Here is an 18,796-nt window from a genome sequence, read left to right as displayed (position 1 = left end):
AAGAGCGAAAAAGCGGTAGGTTGTATAGAGAAGGGAGTTGCGAAGGACGTTCAATCGAGGTCACAGCTAGTGTTTAAGGACGAATTCAGTGAATGTGCATCCCATCCGGCATCCACGCGGCATGAACGGTCATATTATTTTGTCCAGTGAAAAATAACGGATTACAGAAGCAGATATATGTTTAAAAGAGAGACAATGTTGCGTATATCAAGATTAGTGGCCAATGTCTCGGAGGCGCGGCAAGTCGATTTTCGCGACACGAAGTCACGTGCTCAGGCTACTTACTCTATGTAGGCTACGGCTTTGGAAATAACATCATTGCAGGGCTAGATGGACTGTTGACCCTTGAATGTCTAATTCGCTATCCTGGCGATAATGATACGTTCGAAAATAGGAGTACCGCCCGCTGAAATATCAGCAGGAAAGGGACGCAATGAGCTCGACCCAGCAGCGTTACGTGCCTTCTTTGAGTCCGCTCCGGTATTTCCAACTGGAAGCTCTTCCCAACGGCCTTCCATCATACATCAGCCCTCATGGTACTCAACCACCTGGCCCTCCCAGGTTGTGGTTTCCTCGGTCGACGAAATAGCAACATCGCATCACATCGTAAAAGCGCAATTATTAGATAAATATGTCTCGAATCCTAGGTGTCGAAATCACCGAGCCTTCCCTGCCTGGTTCGCAGCTTCTGAAAGAACAAATCATATCAGTGTCATGTCTCATGTCAAGATTTGTTCCAAGAGAGTAAGTGGCTGCATACCTCTCCGCGTCGCATCCTCCAACAAACCCACATCAACTTCCGACCGCGGCAAAACCACATACCGCACTACACTCCCTCGAATAAACATGTTCTTGACGGAGCTGAGATGTGGATATTTATCGAGGTCTAGAACGTCGATATCGTCGAGTTTAATGTTCAGGTACTGGTCGACGGACTTGAGCGTCCCGCGGATACGGATATCATTCTTGAGCTCTATTGTCACGACTTGGTTCGTTAGGGTCTTGAAAAAGCTGAATCGGAGGATTATTAATAATGCTAGAAAATTCATATGGTTTATTGGAGGCCAACGTACCTGAAAAAGAGCATTTTGGTTGTGCAGGTTTTTGGTGAAGATTGGTTGACAATGCGACTGCGTCTTCAGACGCGGAGGAGCTCTAGGCGGGACGGACTTGTTCACGTGACTGGCTCGCATGAAGTAGACTGAGATTCAATAGTCATGTATTTGATTAGGTCTATATTCTAGACTGCAAAGCGTTTGTGCAAGAGAAAGCTTACAGTCATATAACATTGTCTCATAGGAGATGTCGCCTATGGCTGAGCTGTGAGTTGTTACAATTGGATTGGGAGTGATACAGGTGTACGTATGAAGTGGAAGAATATTTCTAACAGATAGGGTTTTTTTCATGTTATACTAGGTCATTGGTATCAAGTCTCATGCCGTCGTACTCTTGCCATCTCAGATCTCACCCATCACAGAACGCTCAACAGAACCACGCCAAAAAATGTTTAGTTATCAGATAATGATCGATCGCCACCAGGACGATAGAGGGAACAAAGACAACCACCAGGACTGAATATGAAAATTTAGAGAGTGAAATGGGCGCAAGCCGCAACCGAAGATTCATAGAGGCCCTCAAAAACCTGTAGCGTCACTCTGCTTCTTTAATGGTTTCATCGCCCAACCAGACAAGCATGTCCAGCCAGACCCATTCTTCCGCCCCTCGTCAAACATACTCCCGATACCCTCAAGCAATTTGCTCTTATCTCGACCCATCTCAACCTGGAGCTTAAGTAGCCACTGTTCCCAGATCCAACCACCCAGTAAACCTGTTATGGACGCAATATCAGCCGTGCTTCCCAACGGCCCCTGAACCGCCTCGTAGTCCTCAATCAGACTCTTGACCCTGGGATCAGGAGTCTCTCTTGGAACTTGAGGCTTTGGTGGCTCTGTTCCCATTGGTAGATACATCCAGCCTCGTTTGATGCCCACGAAGCCTTGCTTGCGCAGGCGACCAACGAATTGCTTCGTTGGAACTGGGTCGTAACCTCGTATTTTCAAACTGAACGAGAACTCGATGGATGTTGCAGATGCGTATGGACCTGCGCGAGCTATCTCGGCGTCCATCACGAGGTACTCTAGATACCCGCCTGGCTTGAGACAGCGACGGCATTCCTTCAGACAAAGATCGTACTCGTCTAGACAATCTCCAGCCGGACGCTCCGTCTTCAGGAATGCAGGTAGGGAGCGGGCTGAGATCACGTCGAACTTATTGTCAGGGAAGGGGAGCTTCCATAGCTGGGGCACTTGAATGTGACGGTGGTTCGGGGGGCCCTTGATGGCTTTGTTGACTTGCTGGTGCTCTGTGTACACAGTGTAGACCTTGACATGAGGATAGTCGTGCGCGAGATGCCAGGCCCACTCGGCTGTGGCATGACCACCCAGATCAAGAACCCTCACTTGACGGCGCTTGGGGGTCTTGTGGGGGGCTGCGGCTGTCGCACGTTTCGAGAAGCGCTTCCGAGCAGGACTCACAACAAGATTGCCCCCTTGGAGGTATCGCAAGGCTTCCATGGCCCACATTGGCTGGCTGATTTGGGAAAGGACAAGTTGCTCCTTCTCAATCATGGAGAACTCAGCCTTTTGTTGGAGAATTCCGGGAAGAACAGAATGGCGTGGCGCTTTCGCGAACGGCCCACTGTAGGCGGGTCGGTCTGGAAGCACCAACTCATAGTTCCCAAGCAGGCACTTGTTGTGCAAACCAGACAGACCAAGACGGAAAGATTGCACAGCGTCAAAGCGAGTACTACGATGCACAAAGGTATCCCGGCTTCTGGACTGATCAAGCAAGAAACGGAATCCGCGCCAATAGATTGAATCCTTGCTCGCATTAGCAGCAGGGAGCGAACTGGGAGGTTCCGGAAACATCCCAGTGAAGCAAACGGAAGCATTTCGCTCGAGTGCCGGAGAAACGTGTTGGGGGCTCTCGTCGACGTCTTGAGGCCGCTCGTCTTCATCTGGAAGGTTGTTGACGGGGTTCGTTTCTCTGAGCGCCGCAAGATACGAAGCTTGTGCCGCCAGCCAGACGCTAGTTCTGTCCAAACTGGACAGCGCTTTTTTGTGCAGCTCCTCCGCATAATTCTCGTCTTGCTCGTCGGGGTCGTAGGCGGTAGCAGGTCTCGAAATCTCGTGCACACGTTCGCTGACAGGACTAATGGAACCCTCCGTTGGTGGGTGTGCGGGACTCTCTGGGATCTTAATTGCTGTCGGTGGTGCGTAGATTGCTGTCAGCTGCTCATCATTCAATCTCTCTGGGAGATCAATGACTTGCTCAATAATTTCCCCTTCCTCCCTGTTGAACGGAAGGTTGTAGAATCTCTCAGCAGTGGCTGAGGTAGGCGGCTGGTTGAGCTTCGGAAGTGACCAGGTATGGCGAGCCCGAGGGGCCAGTGAGTTGAAGAATCCTCCAGGAGATGGTATGCTCAGTCCAGTGAAGCTATACTCTGACAACTCAGAGACTGGCGTTTCATCGTCAAGCCGGCGTGGTTCTGGCGGAGCTGCAACCTGCCACATTTCCTCATTCGGTTCCGAAGTCTCCGACCAGGGTTCCGGCGTTCCTTCCAGAGGAATAAACTGCAACGTTGCCAGAGCACCTTCAGGAAGAGCAACGCCTGGGTCAGAAGGGGTGTCCTCGCGGGCTGGCTCAACCCCAACATAGCCGGCTTGCGATGTAGTTTGGCCAGGAATCTGCGGAAACTCCCCAATGAAGCGTCGCCAGTCGTCGTCCGCATCTTCGATAGGAATTTCGATGCTCGGTACTTCCTCAGTCTCAGGGTTCGCAATGTTCGGGTGCTGCGAATCGTCGAGGTCTGGAAGAACATGGATCTCGCGCGAGTTCCAGTCGGTGTCTGGAAGAGACCGCAAGGACGGAGTCGATGGAGTGCTCAGATTAGACACCTGGTCCGATGACACGCTGCCATCCAACGACGGAGTCGCGTGCATTGCCGGTACTGAACGTGACAAAAGCGAGAGGGCGGCAGGAGAAACGGGGATTCTCTGCGGAGGAGTTGGTGGAACGGGCGAGCTCTTCGGAGCCCCATTGAGCGAAGGCCATATACTCGACGTTGGGATAGAGAGAGCCGGATACCGCCTCCGAGAATTCGAAGAGGTCACCGAGTCCGCCCTCGTGGTCGGTGTTGTCAGGCTGGTAGGCCGGGTACTTGTGAATGACATGCACTCATCACTGAAGTCCGACTCATCGTCCGTAGCATCATAAAGTTCATCAAAAGTCCTCATCTGATTCTGCCAATCCACATCTGAACACGACGAGACTGAACCAGCCGACAGCGGCGACAGAAACTTCCGTTGTTGTCTAACCAGCGGCAACGACAGCCCGGTCGTCTTCAGCTTCAGTCGCGGCGTGGGACTCTTCGGACCATTGTCAGTAGGACTCGGCCCCCGATTGTCTGCATATTGCGTCTCGCGCGCGTCCTCGATTATAGTATTAAGCCTCGTGCCCCGGACCTGCCGGGAAGGAGGAAATCTGGCAGTTGCAGGTCGACTCGGCTCTGCCATCATCGTGCCTCGTAATCTGCTAGACGGATTATTGTACGTGAGCAGAACCAGCAAACAGTACTTCTAGGGTATCTCAAAGCATCGACCTGATCAACAGGTTTCAGGGATTATAACGAAGGACGGCCTAGCTACCAGAGCCAAAGGCACGACAAGGAACAAACCAAAGGAAGCACGCAAGAAGAAGCAACTCCACAAGAGGGAAACAAGCCTGACACGGTGGGTAGCGCAGGGCTGTGATAAATAGATCTCCAGCGCGGGGAGGAGAGCGGATCTCGCGAAGGCGCCTTCACACCCGCCATCATCCGTGCAGAACCTAATGCAACATTGCGCACGCCGGACCCAAATATCCCTGTCCAAGTGTCCTGCAAATGTGATCATTGGCTGCGAGGAGGCAGGCGCTTCGAACAGGAGGGTCTTCCCTGACGCTGAGAGGCAGGCTGGGAGGTGCACAAAGCAACCAGGCAGATCATCACACCAATCATGGCCGGGAAATCCTTATTGTGTCTGCAATGAACCGCCCAAGGAAGTTATGGTCCCAGTCACTTGAAATTGAAATCGCTGATTGGCGTGATGAACGAACTGCAAGCGCCGAGCGAACTATCTTTAGAACGAAGCCGCTGTCGGTCGGCGAAGAGCACAGACACAGGCAACCTGGCAAATTTTGGGCTCGAACCCTTGACGGAAGCGTCAATTGAGTCACCTGAACATCGTGACCTTGTCCAACTGGCGAAATTACTGATTCTGGAGGATTCTGTGCAGTCAGCAGACACCACGACGGAGTCATTAGGGGTCTTTCCGGTGTCGGTCATGCACAGCGACAAGACTATCCCCAAGTTGATGAGAATCTAACCTCCAACAAGAAAGCAAAGGAAGATATTCCACAATCGGTTACCTGGTAATTAGCATGGTTTGATGCTGTACCCAGAGTCCTAAATGATCAAGAGATGTTAAGGACTTGAGATCAACGAATACCGCCAGCGCGGAATCAGGCAGAAAGGCGAGGCATTGATGGGGACGAATCTAGGCTTGTCTGCCCCACTTCACTTGTCCACGTGCGATGCTTGGCCCTAGCCCTTACAGGCAAGCTCTTCTTCCCAATCGGGCTTTCCGGAGTGACGTCGCCGGATAGATTTACCGATAGAAAAGTCGGTGATATCAATAATCGCTGGCAACTGGGCCTGCGCGGGAGAGGCTGCTCCGTAGACAAAAATCATAATAGCATAATAATCGAAACCCTCCACTTTAACATTCCTCTAATTTACATTTCGCCACTCCCTACGAGTGCTACCGGTTTATTTGTTTGTACATACTTCATCCGAACAGCCTTCTAGATCTCCCAAACCCATATCCGGACTATTGTCCATCCACACATAAGAACAACACAACGGCACAATGTCTCCCCCAGCAATAATCGCCCCCTCTATCCTCAGCGCAGACTTCGCAACCCTCGGCAGCGAATGCTCGACCAAAATCTCCGAGGGCGCCGACTGGCTGCACGTCGACATCATGGACGGTCACTTTGTGCCCAACATCACATTCGGCGCGCCAGTGGTGACCAAGATCCGCTCGCATGTGCACCGCCCTTCGCAGCCGCAGGGCAAAGGGACGTTTGATTGCCATATGATGATTGCAGAGGTACATCCTTAACCTCACGGTATACTCAGCTAGAGACGAAAGCTAATATAGGAGCAACGTAGCCGCAAAAATGGGTCAAGGACTTCAAAGACGCCGGGTGCGATCTATATTGCTTCCACTACGAGGCGGCGGTTTCTTCAGTCGCCGCCAAGGAACCAGCTGATAAGGAGACAACGCGCAAGACGAGTCCTAAGGAGTTGATCCGCTTTATTCATGAGGAGGGGATGCAGGCAGGGATAGCAATCAAGCCGGATACGCCAGTTGATGTGCTGTGGGATATCTTAGCTGCGGATGATGAGAAGGAGAGGCCAGACGTGAGTTCTCTCTGCTCCACTTCACTTTCGTTGTTGGTAAACCAGACGAGCGTGAGCTGACAGCTTTCTGTTACTAGATGGTTCTTGTCATGACCGTGCACCCGGGATTTGGCGGACAAAAGTTCATGGCCTCAGAGCTTCCTAAAGTCAAGGCGTTGCGTGAGAAATACCCAGACTTGAACATCGAAGTTGATGGTGGGTTGGGCCTTGGGACAATCGACCAAGCAGCGGAAGCTGGTGCCAACGTCATCGTCGCTGGGTCGGCTGTCTTTGGCGCCGAGAACCCAGGAGATGTCATTCAGAAGCTGCGCGATGCGGTTAACAAACACCGAAAAGCGTGACTATCTCCCGGCGAGATGGCCGGAAGTAGGTTATAAATTTCACAGCGAGTTCTGAAAGCATATTATGGATTTACGACCGATGTTTTGTTTGTTGCGAATAGCAACTTTCATAAATACTACAGACATTCCTTGTGCTCTGCACAACGCTTTCTACCGAGTTATTGTACAGTAGTGTCCGTGAATTTGCAAAACTTGATTGTACACTGATCAGCCCGAATTACAACCATTGGAAACCCGAGAACAGACCCGAAAATGCAACACCGTGGTATCCGTACATAGCAAAACAAACATGCATGCCGAGTCGTACATCCGTTGATCATTAGCAGCGAAAAAAATAGTACACGTAAGGGGGCTGTCATCTAAAGTGCCCGCTAGCCCTCCAATGCATCTTCGACCGTGGCCTCGGCGGCGAGCGTGGCCTTATGCTCCCGCAACGACTCCAGAGCGGGATTGTGAGTCCCTGAAATTGACTTGCGCAGCTCCTTGGCCATTTTCTCCGCCTCCTCCTTTGACTCGGCGGCGATGTTTGAATTACGATGATGGTTGATCAGCCCTAAAGCTTCAGCGTTATCAGCACGAAAGTTGGCAGAAGACTCCGCAGCACACTCGGGCACCAAAGGCGGCCGGTTTGAACCAGACTCTGCGATTTCAGGAGCGACCGACATGCGACGTACACTTTGTTCGCCACCTCCCTCCTTGGTTTCTGCGCCTCGGTCAGTTTTAGAAGCAAAGGTGGAGGTGGAGGTCTGGGGTCCTGCGGCTGTTGGCGCGCTGGGTTTCGAGGCGGGTTCCTTGGCTTTGGCCGCGGCCTCTTCGCCAGCTTGGCGAAGTGCCTTGGTGACTGAATCGTCGACTTGGGATTTTTTGTCGCGGGGCTCTTGGATCTTGATTGTGCTTGTCTTGGAAGCTGGAGCATCGACCTTGGGTGCAGACGCGGAAGTGGTGCTGGATTCGGCGACAGGGAGGGGTGTGTCGGTGGCGGGGAGGTCGTCGAAGGGCTCAACGCTGTTAATCTGCATCTTCAACTCGCCGAATTCATTCCATTCTTCGATCTGTTCAAGGTCCTGAGTTGCGTCCTCGTCAGCGATGTTTCCAAGATCAGAGACTCAACCCCCGCTTCGCCATGGAAGCGATAGGTCAAGAACATACGCCGACAACAGTCCCGTATTTCACCAGTCCTGGCAGTTTCTTCCCCCTTGAACGACGACCCCAAAGTTTCCTCGCGGCTTCGTCGGTAGCCACATCAATTGCGCGGAAGGAGATCTTGTTGGCTTTGAGGATGGTCTCCAAGCGCGAAGTGGCGGTGATAATGTGGGAGGACCCCGCAGTAAGGGAGGTGTAAAGATAGAGCGTAGGATCGGACATTGTAGCAAGTGTCTGCAATGATTCAAGGTGCGGTAGTAGTGTTTGTGGAGAGATCAAATGTAGATACAGGAAAATTACTAGTAGTGTAAGTAGAAAAGCAATCACGGTCATAAGGATCGTGGTGACTGTCTCCAACTGCCTTTTCTCCGCCGGCTTGTAGCTCTTATGACGTGGCCGTCTGGTCACGTGGCGATAGCCCACCTTCAGGGCTTGTCAGGTCTTATCGATGTCATTGTCGACCGCGAAATCCACGTCGATCATTCTGCAACTGTAGTTGCCACATCTCAGGCCAGCAAGACGGCTTTCATAACACTCCACCCCCATTTACTTTGGATTCAAGGGGTGTACCACTGATGTTGGCAGCCAACCTTGACGCCGCTGCCATCAGACACTGCGCTTCATTCGTGAACCGTACTTGAGCGGCGGCAGGATTCAACTGATCGGAGATCAATCCGTCCAGTATGAGGGCCACCCGGGACCGTTCAACTTCAGGCCCAACTTTGTTGGGTACACGATGAAGTAATTCGCCACAGCCACCAACTTTCAGCCTTTTGTACTGTACTATACTCTGCGCTTTTTGCACGCCATTACGCCAACCATGCACTGAGCATGCGGAGGAACGATTCTACTGGTGGGCTACTCTTTATAAGGGATTATCTATCAGATGTATAGGTATAACCAGCTTTTGAGATGGCCTTCTAGCAAGTAGTTGACTGTGCCTAGTGAGACTCCACTCTACTCCGCGTCTGGACAATAGAGACTAGGTCTCATCTACACTCCATACCTCCTTCAACTTGCTACAGAGCTTCGGACGACCTGCAAACTACAGGCTGCAGGAACCTCGAATCTTCAGTGTCTTGGATCTCCATAGCTAATATAAATCTGTGCCGTCCATCTTAAGCCTACACTCGATTGCCGGAACCTACATAGATTCGGACTGTCCCAAGTTATCAACATTGTTCGACGCCCACTGCCTTAGGTACTAGCAATTACGAGAGTCAACAGCGCTGCCACAATGCTTGCGTGATTGGACAGTTCTGCGTGCGGGCTGAGTTGAAGCACTGTAATCGTTGCCGGCATTGAACTGTGGAGCTAGCCTGATGGCCAAAAGGTCTTCAGCTGAGTATTACGCATACTTGGTGAGTTAAGAACTGCTGGACGCAGTTCGTGCTGCATTTTCTGACTCGCTCTTGGTATGACTGACTGGAGCTAGTGCTTGCCAGCTTGGCGTCCACTTCCACGGAAACATAACAACATACCATGTCGGCGCAATGATGGAGGCAATACAACTCAGCCTGATTGTCCTTGGTATAGCGATTCGCTCCCGTTGTTGAGAACCTTATGCGCCATTACGACATGCAAAAGGCAACGAGTCGAGGTCCACTGGGGGTAGCACCTTTCCCTGACTGAAACTTTGTCGAGAAGATATGGACAGAGGTCTTGAAAAGGTTGAATTAATAGACACAGAAATGGTTGAAAAGCCAAGTATATTGGCCTACATATAAGCTTGTTCGAAGCTGACAGCGAGAGACGGCACAGCGCGCGTACGGCCTACCAAGCTGAAGAGAAGGGAATTGCCAATCACAGGCAACTGGAAGTTTCCGTAACCTATACTGGCATGTGCTCGTTCCTGGTAAAAAAAAAAATTAATAAAAAAAGGCCCAGAGCCTATGCCAGTCAATGAGGACCTCTTTACAACCTCATTCACATCCTATTTCAAGTCTCTAGATTGGCTACTGCTTTTTTAGATGTGTTTGCTAATGACATGGTACTTAGGGACATCGCGATATTAGGCGCAGATCGGCAGAACTAACCCATCAAGATTCATGGGAAGTCGCAAAAGAGGAAACATGAATCGTTTTTCATCAGGGTCATCAAGGGGAGTCGAGACAGATGATATAGATACCAAAGCGGTAGCCGTTAGTTAAACACAATTCTGACTTAGCCGTGGCTGGAGAGTTTTCGAGATAATCGCTGGAGTCCCTGCAGTCGACCATGACCTCGTCAAGGCAGCGCCAACTACTGACCTTCCCAAAGGCAGATGCTGACTCAGCTTGTCGCATGATTCTTTCCTGTAACCTGCCTGTAACCTGCTTAACACACAACCATTATGGACAATGTGGACAGGGACGAGTGACTTTGCACCTTGCACGACAACCTTCTTCTTCTAGTGCTGAAAGCTACAATGCGCAATTCCTTTCTCTTCTCAGGAAGCGAAAATGGATGTCATATCCTTCTGGCCACTCGGCAGTCAGTTCCAACCCAGCTGTCCAACACGAACTGGAACACAAATGATGACTGGTTTTCGCTATACAAGACACCGGTTTCTCTCCAACGAGACCCAGGAAATGTCGGTACGTTATATCAGATTTAATATGAACGAGCTGGTGAAGTGCGCTGCTGAATCAGTTGGCTTGACGTTTGCACAATGCATTCGGGTTGAGAAGTTCCCTGATGGGATGTTCATTAAGACCTTTCCTCCTCACAGTGCACGATGGCACGCAAGTTGTAGGGAAAGTGCCGAACCCGAATGCCGAGCGAGCTCACTACACAATAGCTAGTGAAGTGGCAACAGTGGATTTGTAAACAGAAGTCCATAAAATCTGTTTTGACTCGGATACTCGCGTTTTACCTAATGCTTCCTCTAGGCCCAAAATGAGTTACGCACTCCGGTGCCGAAAGAATTAGCATGGAGCTCCAGAGCAGAAGAGAACTTGGTTGGCGCCGAAGATATAATAATGGAAAAGGTCGCCGGCGTCCAGCTTAGTAAAGTTTGGCCCACAATAGGTATTAGGGAAAGATTTGAACTCGTCAAATCGAGCTCTGGATATCAGAAAAGCTGGATGTCGACATCTTTTACCAAATACGGATGTCTCTATTACTCATCTGACATGGAACATTCCTATGGATGTGACCTTGTGAAGGAGAGTATGTCTGTACCTAACCATCATCGGTTTGCTGATGGCCCGTCAACAGGCCGCGAATTTCTTGACGATGGTCGGATAGCATTGGATTTGATAGAGGCCCCTGTATGACTTTTAAGTCTACTGCTTACATGATTTTTCCAGGGAATAGTGTAGAGCAGAACAAATTGGCGGTTGCCTTCGAGAGATTGCATGTGTGCAGAATATGACTCAGCTATCTCGGTCCCTAATATCGCTATATGGCCCCGGAACCGACTGCCGTTCGCGTTCGAAAAAGATAGCTTGTGAAATACCTTCTACCAACGGACCCATCAATCGCATCTGCCTTTTTATGGCACCCTGACCTCCATGCAGAGAACATCTTTGTTCACCCTGGACGACCAACGGAGGTGCTTGGTATCATAGATTGGCAGTCAAGTGAAGTGTTGCCGCTCTTTGACCATGCGCGTCTGCCATACTTTCTTGTTTATGATGGTCCTCCATCGACAGGTATTGACCCACCGGCATTCCCAGCCGATTTTGACAGACTCAACCCGGCCAAGAAAACTGAGGCCCAGGGTCTCTATTTAAAAATGTCATTCTCGGCGTTGTATCGAAGGTTCACTTACAGCAATAACATGGCACTATTCAAAGCCATGGAATTTCGAGAGACTACCAGCTTTGAGATGCTATTTCTTGCTCAAAATCTCCTTACAAATGGGGAGGCACTGTATCTATCTAGCTGCCTTGATCTTGAGAAGGAATGGACAGGCCTACCGGGTGTGCAAGCCTCTGGCAACCCGCCGTTTCCATTGCGGTTATCCGCTGATGAGGTTTCATTGATTGATGAAGATGCTTCAGGCACTATCAGAGGTATGGAATTAATGCGGAGCCTAAGACAATCGCTGGGCCAGATGTGGCCTGATAAAGGCGTTAAACGGTCAGAGCATCATGATGAAGTAAAAACTTCTAAAGCAAACGAAGGTGGAGCTGATTGACCAGCTAGCAAAACAGAAAAAGCTGCGTGAAAAGAAGCATAGCCATTTGTTAGCTAGACCAACAATACGTTTTTTGCCTAATGGGCACAAAATAACCTAGAATAATGCAGAAATTAATCTCAATAGTAAAGATTCAATGTTTAATAACCTAAGAAAGTGTGTCATTTAGTATCAGCGAGCCAGCTATATAGGAATGTACCCTGCAGATTGAACTAGGTCTGACCATAGTAATGCTTTTGGTCCAGTTAAGAGTATGTTTGCCCGGACGCATGCTTCTGAACGTATGATCAGACATGGGAAAGGTCTTGCGTTTAGAGCCAGCTGCAGTTATTAAACGAGAAGGATTATCAATGAAACCGTAAAAAGCCAGTATTTAGGCTTGCAGGTGCAGGTGATTATGTAGTAGGCTAGGCTGTATTAGGTGCCCGGACAGTTAAGTCCTTATAAACTAAACTATCACCAGAACAACTAAGTATTTAGGTCTACTTATATCTCATCTAAATAGTAAGCTTTACTCGTAGTCATTTTGGGTCCATTGACATTGTATAGCTACAACACCGACTATGCACAGCTCGACGAAGAGATATAACATCGGCTGATTCTCCTGTCCTTAGAAGAGGTAAAGCTCATGGATGAGATGCGGTCAGTGTGACCATCTAAACACAACCCCTAACCAATAATCTGCTACAGACAGGGTTGGCTTGATTTGCCCTGTGATGCGTGTGCAAGCTACGATACCAAGTCCCGTACCATCCCAACTATGTTCAGCGGTGGCGGTCCGGCGCTGCCTTTAATTCCAGAAAGGAATTGACTGCCTGCCAGCATCTCTCTCCGTAATAAGAACATCTATTGCCCTACAGCTTTGCGCTGCTTTGCACACGCCGAGCTCACCAGCATGGCGGCCGCACAGGCAAACAACCACCACCACCCATTCCGCAAGCTCTCCGCGTATACATCAATAATGGAATCATACAGCTTGCCCTCAAACAAAGTCTTGACCCTCTGCACATCCGTAAGGATGACGCCAACTTGCTCCGACGTCAGGGTGAGATTCTGCAGGTTTGAATGCAAGACGTTCCAGGGGGTTACCGATTTGCAGGCCCAGCATCATCGGGAGGAGAGCGACGCCGGACATGGTTGCGGAGTCGCCGTACACGAGCTGGAAGAATTGGGGCACGTAGTACATCATTCCGAGGAGGTTAGCCCCGTAGAAGAACTCGGCAAATAGAATGGCCACGATGGCACGGTTGCGGAAAAAGACGGGCGGCATGAGGGGATCTTTGGCGTAGTGCTCCCAGATCGCAAAGGCCTGGAGGAGCGCGAAACCGCCGATAAAACAGCCGATGACGTGGGAGGAGTTCCAGGGGAAGCTATTGCCGCCCCAGGAGATGGCGAGAAGGAGGCAGACGGTACCCCCTGTTAGGGTTATGGTGCCAATAATGTCGAAGTTCTTGATACGCTCCTTGTCGATCTTAGGGGTGGGGATGCGCAGGTAGAAAAAAGTGATGATGAGGCTGATGGGGGAGATGCATAAGTTGACATAGAAGCACCAACGCCAAGTGGCGAATCTGTTGGCAGTGTCAGACTTGTCCAAGCTCTTTGTGCAGCGTCATATGGCTGGAAGACCTACTCAGAGAACGCTCCTCCAAGAAGAGGGCCGGCCACATCAGCAACGGCCTAAACAAGCCCGGTAACGGAGACGTACTTTCCCACATCGCGGAGGGGAACGAGGTCGGTAAGGATGACCTTAGCACGTCAGATACTGAACGTCCTCTCTCTGGCAGATAACTCACATTGACCAGCCCATAGATACCACCTCCACCTATGCCCTGGATCACTCGGGACCAGACCAGCATGTTCATGCTCTTGGAGCCACCGCATAAACCGCTTCCAAGGATAAAAACGAGCGTCCCAAGCATGAACATGTTGCGGCGTCCAAAAATGTCACCAATCTTACTGTACAGGGGCAAGACTAGGGTAAATGAGATGAGGAATCCAGTTCCCAGCCAGGACGAATTGTTGTAGGCATTGAATTCGGACGAGATGATGGGAACGGCCGTCGCGACGATGTTAAAATCCAGGGCGGCCAAAAGCATGCCTACGCTCAGGCTATACAAGTTAGTCTGAGAGATAGATTAGATAGCCATAGTTTTAGAAGAGAGACGGCATACCCAAACATGACAATCCAGAACTGAGCGAGCGATAGCCCAGCTTTTGCGCCAGGACGTGTATTTTCCTCTGGAGGCGCATCTTGATCCGTAGTCACAGACTTTTCAATATCGACAGTATCGGGAAGTACGCTGGTCGCATTCAATGAACTGTCTATTTCTTCTGGTTCTGTCTGCAATGTCATGATGGAGTTTCCTGGTAATGGCCGATGATAGGCTTTTTCCAGCTGGTTGTGGAGAGATTGACCGTTGAATAAGGATGGGCACAAAACAAACAAGGACGAGAAGTGAGCGGCATCAATAAGAAAGACATGATTACCTGATTTATTTGTACTTATCCCCTAGACACCGACAGCGGCCGACATCTGACAAACCTGGCGGCCATATAGATGGCTGTGAGCGGCGGCGAGCGGCGAGCCCCACGGATCTCCCCGACATCCCTGTAAATGCGCATGATACTATTGGATCAATTGTAGTGGGGCCGCTTGCCGCCGCCAATGGGAGCTCAGGGCCCTGCAGTAGTTGCATAAGTGGAGTAAGTCAGTACCTTATACATGGTAAGTAGTTTGAAAGTATGAAGTTTACAAAACTGACAAAGGTGAGGACGAAAGTAAGCATTTTGAGCTCGTATCTTTAGTAGCATTTGTCGTTGTTCTAGCAAGTAACAGTCAGGCTGCAAAGGACATATGCACCTAACTAGGATTGAGCAGTCCGTATCGCCAGCCACGAGGGGAATAGAAACTGTGCCGCATACCATTAAGATGAATGATGCTATAAAATGCGCCGTACAGCAGTGCAGACTTGGTCTCTCAGACTCACCCTTTTTGTCTCTCTTTCTTATGACCAATCATTCAAGGGGCTAAGCTGTACTAGGTTGACTAAGCTGTACTAGGTCACTGTCATTAAAGCAGTTTAAAGTGAGTTTTTATGAATAATTGGAGCCACATATAGAGTACCCTCATATGAATTTGCAGGAGTTTGTTGTATCTCGTCGCAAAGCAGCAAGCTATGTTCAGAGAAGCAGCTGGCAATTAACGGTGTCTCAACAGTGGACTGTAACAATGAAAGGACATGTCACTAATTACAACGAAAAAAATTTCTCCTATGTTACAGTGTCTTAAAATAGGAAGATTCTTCCTAAGATGATGTCAGATGTATAGCCATTCTGGTTAGGAGTGGTAGAGAATCCATTACCCTAGCTCTGCAGCTAGAGACCGTTCCGCGCAACGGAGTAATTTCAATCCTGCCCTAAGCCCGCTGCAGCCGTGAGTTATAGTATTAGGGCGCGCAATCGAGAAGACCCTAAACCGAGTATGCCAGCGCTAAGTAATTGGAGACAGCGCAGAAGCGTACCTCCCAAATCTTACTAGTGCACTTTCTAACCGCTTCAGGTTTTACTAACTTGATCTCGATTCCACTTCTTGGTCCTCTCAGCGCCAACCACTTCACTCAACAACCGCCCTCCATCAGTCTAATAAGTACAGGAGCGGGACCAATTCTACAAATCTAGATACTTGAGGGCCTCTAGTGAGATTTCGAGTAACATGGTTTCGCACCTTGAGCTCCATACGCCAAGCAAACCACGTAAACAGGCCTGTCTGGCATGTCGTCGGCGAAAGAAGCGTTGCGATGTGAGTCTCATCTGTCTACCAACCCATATAGCCGTACTTGCATTGACTAATAAGGGCTATCGTCCCGCGTGTTCGGCGTGCATTGGATGGGGCGTTGGATGCGTCTATGCGTCGGATCATCAGCCCTCAATGGACTACGGATTTCCCACCCCCGACAGCACCCTGGGGATGGACTTGGCCGCATTTGTCCAGAATATGCCCGGCGCTGCATCGTTTGATTTTACCCCGGATCTCGCGCTGACCTCCTCGGAGGCAAATCATGGGGTGCCGGGTCTAGAGAGCAACAGTCCAATGCCGATGGTGGACCAGCTGCCACTGGCTGGACAGACCGTCCAGCTGATAGACGAATTCTTTGTGCGTTGTCATCCACAGTTGCCCTGTATTCATAAGGAGACGTTTCTGGCTCGTACACAAGGGCCAGTACCAATGCCGCTAGAATGGGCCATCCTAGCCACCGCAGCAAGAGCACATCGCGGCGCGACGGCCCCATATCGAGCAGACATGTTTTTGCAGGCGGCCGTAAATTCGCTTGCACAAAGTCCTCTTCTTCGAGTAAGCGGTTTTCTGGTTGTGTCTTTTACTTGTTCAGTATCAGTAGCGCAAGCTTACAAAGACAGGAAAACGTCTTGAGAGACCTGCAAGCAGCAGTATGGTGCGTGTATTCGCTCTACTATTCAGGAGAGATCACGAGAGCTGTTATGCTATTGGCGCAAGCCTACTCGCTAGCCTGTCTGAACGGACTGGACAGACTGGATGAGCCCGGTCCGAACGTCCCGGCAACCATGCACCTCTCCCCCATAGAGAAGGAAGAATGCCGAGGAACGCTTTGGGCACTCTTCGTTCTCGACCGACAGATAAACTACCTCATGGGCCGCCACTTTGTCATTGACGATGTGCGATGGTGTGTAAACTACCCACTAGATGATGCGTCGCTTCAGAGTCAACCTGGATTGCGCCCTGACTTAGAACCGGAACGATGCTACAGTAGCGACTTGGCAGCGCTGGCGTGGGAGAAACCCAACATCGCTATTGGGACTGCTTTACCTCGTCTAGTCTGTAAGGCCAGCGTCATGATCGGCCGCATCGCAACATACAAGAGCATCAACCCCATGCCTAGCGCCACCCACAGCGCCCAGAAGCGGCAGGCCGACTTCCACGAGCTTCAGTCTGCCCTCGCCTGCCTCTGGGTGTCTCTACCTGCTTGTGTCCACAACGTCTCCGAGGTTCCACCGGGGTGCGTAAACCAGAGCGTGTGGCTGCTGATCACACTGCACACCTGCTCCACGCTTCTATTCTATATCACAGATGCGGAGCGCAGGAGTCCCGGCAGTGATCAATATCCCACCGAGCGCGAGAACTTCACCTGTACTTACAAATCCGTGAACAAAGTCGTAACTGCACTGCGCGCACTGTCGGGCCTTGCAACTGATGCGATTCTAAATCCGATGCTGGCCCCCTCTTACTTCTCGTGCTGTCGATTCATTCTACTACAGTGGCGCCGCTCGCAGCAGCAGGAGTTTCGGTTGGATCTGGGGCTTGTGCTGAGACTGCTGGAGCAGATGGCTAATAAGCAGGCGGGGATGGCAAGAATCTATAAGGAGATCATTGAGCAGGAGCTGGGGAGAGACTTGGATGTGCAGGGTGGAGGTGACCTTGGTCAGGCCCTGGTGAAAACAGAATACTGCTTCATGATCTAAAGCAAACACAAACGGCCAGCTTCGCCGGCACTTTCGAGGAGCCGGCTCCAACTTCACCAGGAGGCTTCTATCCGGCTTCAAATCACGTTCGGCCTGAATGTTCTTGGCGGTATATGGTCCATTCTGAGTGCGCCAACACCTTAACTCAACTTGGTTGCCGGATAAAGTGCAGCCCAGGAGCGTTGGAAGTCATGTATCCCAATCCGTCAGGTAAAGCACCACCTCGTCACGCGTATCAAGTTGCAATAGAATTCGTCAACACGTCTGGTTTGGGTTTAACCTCTATCACCGGTGTGTTTTGATCGAAGTTACTACAACCATAACTAGCAAACGCCGGTTCTTTCGGCAATCAACAGTTCAAGCAGTTATGACCTAGTCGGTCTTCCACGCCAAGGACTATACCGATACAGCTCGCGGAAAGCTCACTGAGTGCAGCTCCGGTAGGGGATTTCTTTCTAGACGGACGAGGAATCTTTGATCCCTGAGAGGGATCTGGTCCGCTTTGATTCGTGGTCTTGAACCTTTCAACTCCATGCAATATTGGCGCACCATCCCAGTTCCTGGCCAACAAGCGCGAAGAATTGTTACAGATATCACTTCTCTCTGGAAAGACAGTGGCATGCTCTCGCACGAGATGGTCCATGGTGTTACTATCGTAAGGTTGAAGAGAACAGATATAGAAATGGTTGGTATATTGAAGAATTGCAAAGCTTTACGCTGCTTTTCTCTCATGCCGACTGAACTCTGTGGAGTGAAGGATAAAAGGCAAATTGCTTCAGCTACAAGTCGAGCCGAGACTCATCTTCTGCCCCATGACAATGTGCTCTGAGGTTGTCGCACCAGAGCCTCCTAGAAGTGCCTGAGTTGGGAAGGTACAATTTACGTCTACCAAACGCTGAGCCTGTCGAACTGTAGAAAGTAGATGAGCTGTGCGCAAAACTGTTGTCAACTGGCTCTTTGTCCATGACTCTGGGGAGTTTGCCTCGTCAGGTTTCGTAGTCCGTTTGAGTGGCCTGTGGTTGGTGGAATAGTGTCGATCTGATACAAGGAGAAAACCTATATAAAGATATCGAAGCTTACCAGCAGTATTATAATCCAGGTTTCCATCCTAGCCCACAGTGAGATCATTTAGAGTCGTACGATGAGTTTCAGTCGTGCGAGCCCTAGAAT

The 18,796-nt window shown here is 50.3% G+C and overlaps 7 protein-coding genes across 7 annotated transcripts, besides 1 other annotated feature; 2 read left to right on the top strand and 5 right to left on the bottom strand.

Moving 5' to 3' along the window:
* Window positions 1-18,796: part of a sequence feature (contig 1.129 1..627835(1)) that runs on past both edges of the window.
* ANIA_10963 (Sm-like protein LSM2) lies at window positions 458-1,107 on the bottom strand. The gene is made up of 3 exons (XM_050612027.1): window positions 1,074-1,107; window positions 761-1,011; window positions 458-688 (listed from the first exon to the last, which is right to left on the bottom strand). The coding sequence occupies exons 1-3, from the start codon at window positions 1,085-1,087 to the stop codon at window positions 657-659; spliced, it is 297 nt and encodes a 98-aa protein (XP_050467988.1). The 5' UTR covers window positions 1,088-1,107; the 3' UTR covers window positions 458-656.
* Window positions 1,383-4,574, bottom strand: ANIA_10964 (uncharacterized protein; the record flags this gene model as incomplete). The annotated part of the gene is made up of 1 exon (XM_050612026.1): window positions 1,383-4,574. The coding sequence occupies one exon, from the start codon at window positions 4,572-4,574 to the stop codon at window positions 1,635-1,637; it is 2,940 nt and encodes a 979-aa protein (XP_050467987.1). The 3' UTR covers window positions 1,383-1,634.
* Window positions 5,803-7,055, top strand: ANIA_07588 (ribulose-phosphate 3-epimerase RPE1). The gene is made up of 3 exons (XM_675765.2): window positions 5,803-6,209; window positions 6,272-6,523; window positions 6,601-7,055. Exons 1-3 carry the CDS (start codon window positions 5,967-5,969, stop codon window positions 6,862-6,864), a joined length of 759 nt encoding a protein of 252 aa, XP_680857.1. The 5' UTR covers window positions 5,803-5,966; the 3' UTR covers window positions 6,865-7,055.
* Window positions 7,066-8,276, bottom strand: ANIA_07587 (uncharacterized protein). The gene is made up of 2 exons (XM_675764.2): window positions 8,014-8,276; window positions 7,066-7,928 (listed from the first exon to the last, which is right to left on the bottom strand). Exons 1-2 carry the CDS (start codon window positions 8,227-8,229, stop codon window positions 7,236-7,238), a joined length of 909 nt encoding a protein of 302 aa, XP_680856.1. The 5' UTR covers window positions 8,230-8,276; the 3' UTR covers window positions 7,066-7,235.
* On the bottom strand, window positions 11,170-11,945 carry ANIA_07586 (uncharacterized protein; the record flags this gene model as incomplete). The annotated part of the gene is made up of 3 exons (XM_675763.1): window positions 11,170-11,256; window positions 11,762-11,776; window positions 11,910-11,945. The coding sequence occupies 3 exons, from the start codon at window positions 11,943-11,945 to the stop codon at window positions 11,170-11,172; spliced, it is 138 nt and encodes a 45-aa protein (XP_680855.1).
* ANIA_07585 (uncharacterized protein) lies at window positions 13,113-14,483 on the bottom strand (the record flags this gene model as incomplete). Its single annotated transcript, XM_675762.1, has 4 exons — window positions 13,113-13,698; window positions 13,836-13,876; window positions 13,924-14,239; window positions 14,302-14,483. 4 exons carry the CDS (start codon window positions 14,481-14,483, stop codon window positions 13,113-13,115), a joined length of 1,125 nt encoding a protein of 374 aa, XP_680854.1.
* Window positions 15,902-17,626, top strand: ANIA_07584 (fungal specific transcription factor domain-containing protein; the record flags this gene model as incomplete). The annotated part of the gene is made up of 3 exons (XM_675761.1): window positions 15,902-15,929; window positions 15,961-16,481; window positions 16,547-17,626. The coding sequence occupies 3 exons, from the start codon at window positions 15,902-15,904 to the stop codon at window positions 17,624-17,626; spliced, it is 1,629 nt and encodes a 542-aa protein (XP_680853.1).

The sequence above is a fragment of the Aspergillus nidulans genome, chromosome IV (genome assembly GCF_000011425.1).
Source record: "Aspergillus nidulans FGSC A4 chromosome IV".
Classification (NCBI taxonomy): Eukaryota; Fungi; Ascomycota; class Eurotiomycetes; order Eurotiales; family Aspergillaceae; genus Aspergillus; species Aspergillus nidulans.
The sequence above is the reverse complement of the archived record's forward strand: the minus strand, read 5'-3'. Positions and strand labels throughout refer to the sequence as shown.

Excerpts from the sequence above, each read along its gene's own strand:
- ANIA_10963 (XM_050612027.1), bottom strand. Across the intron at positions 689-760 it reads GGAGGATGCGACGCGGAGAG|AAGCTGCGAACCAGGCAGGG; the intron begins GTATGCAGCCAC and ends TTGTTCTTTCAG.
- ANIA_07588 (XM_675765.2), top strand. The coding sequence starts at position 5,967 with ATGTCTCCCCCAGCAATAATCGCCCCCTCTATCCTCAGCGCAGACTTC. Across the intron at positions 6,210-6,271 it reads GCCATATGATGATTGCAGAG|CCGCAAAAATGGGTCAAGGA; the intron begins GTACATCCTTAA and ends GGAGCAACGTAG. Across the intron at positions 6,524-6,600 it reads ATGAGAAGGAGAGGCCAGAC|ATGGTTCTTGTCATGACCGT; the intron begins GTGAGTTCTCTC and ends TTCTGTTACTAG.
- ANIA_07587 (XM_675764.2), bottom strand. The coding sequence starts at position 8,229 with ATGTCCGATCCTACGCTCTATCTTTACACCTCCCTTACTGCGGGGTCC. Across the intron at positions 7,929-8,013 it reads AATACGGGACTGTTGTCGGC|GACCTTGAACAGATCGAAGA; the intron begins GTATGTTCTTGA and ends GACGCAACTCAG.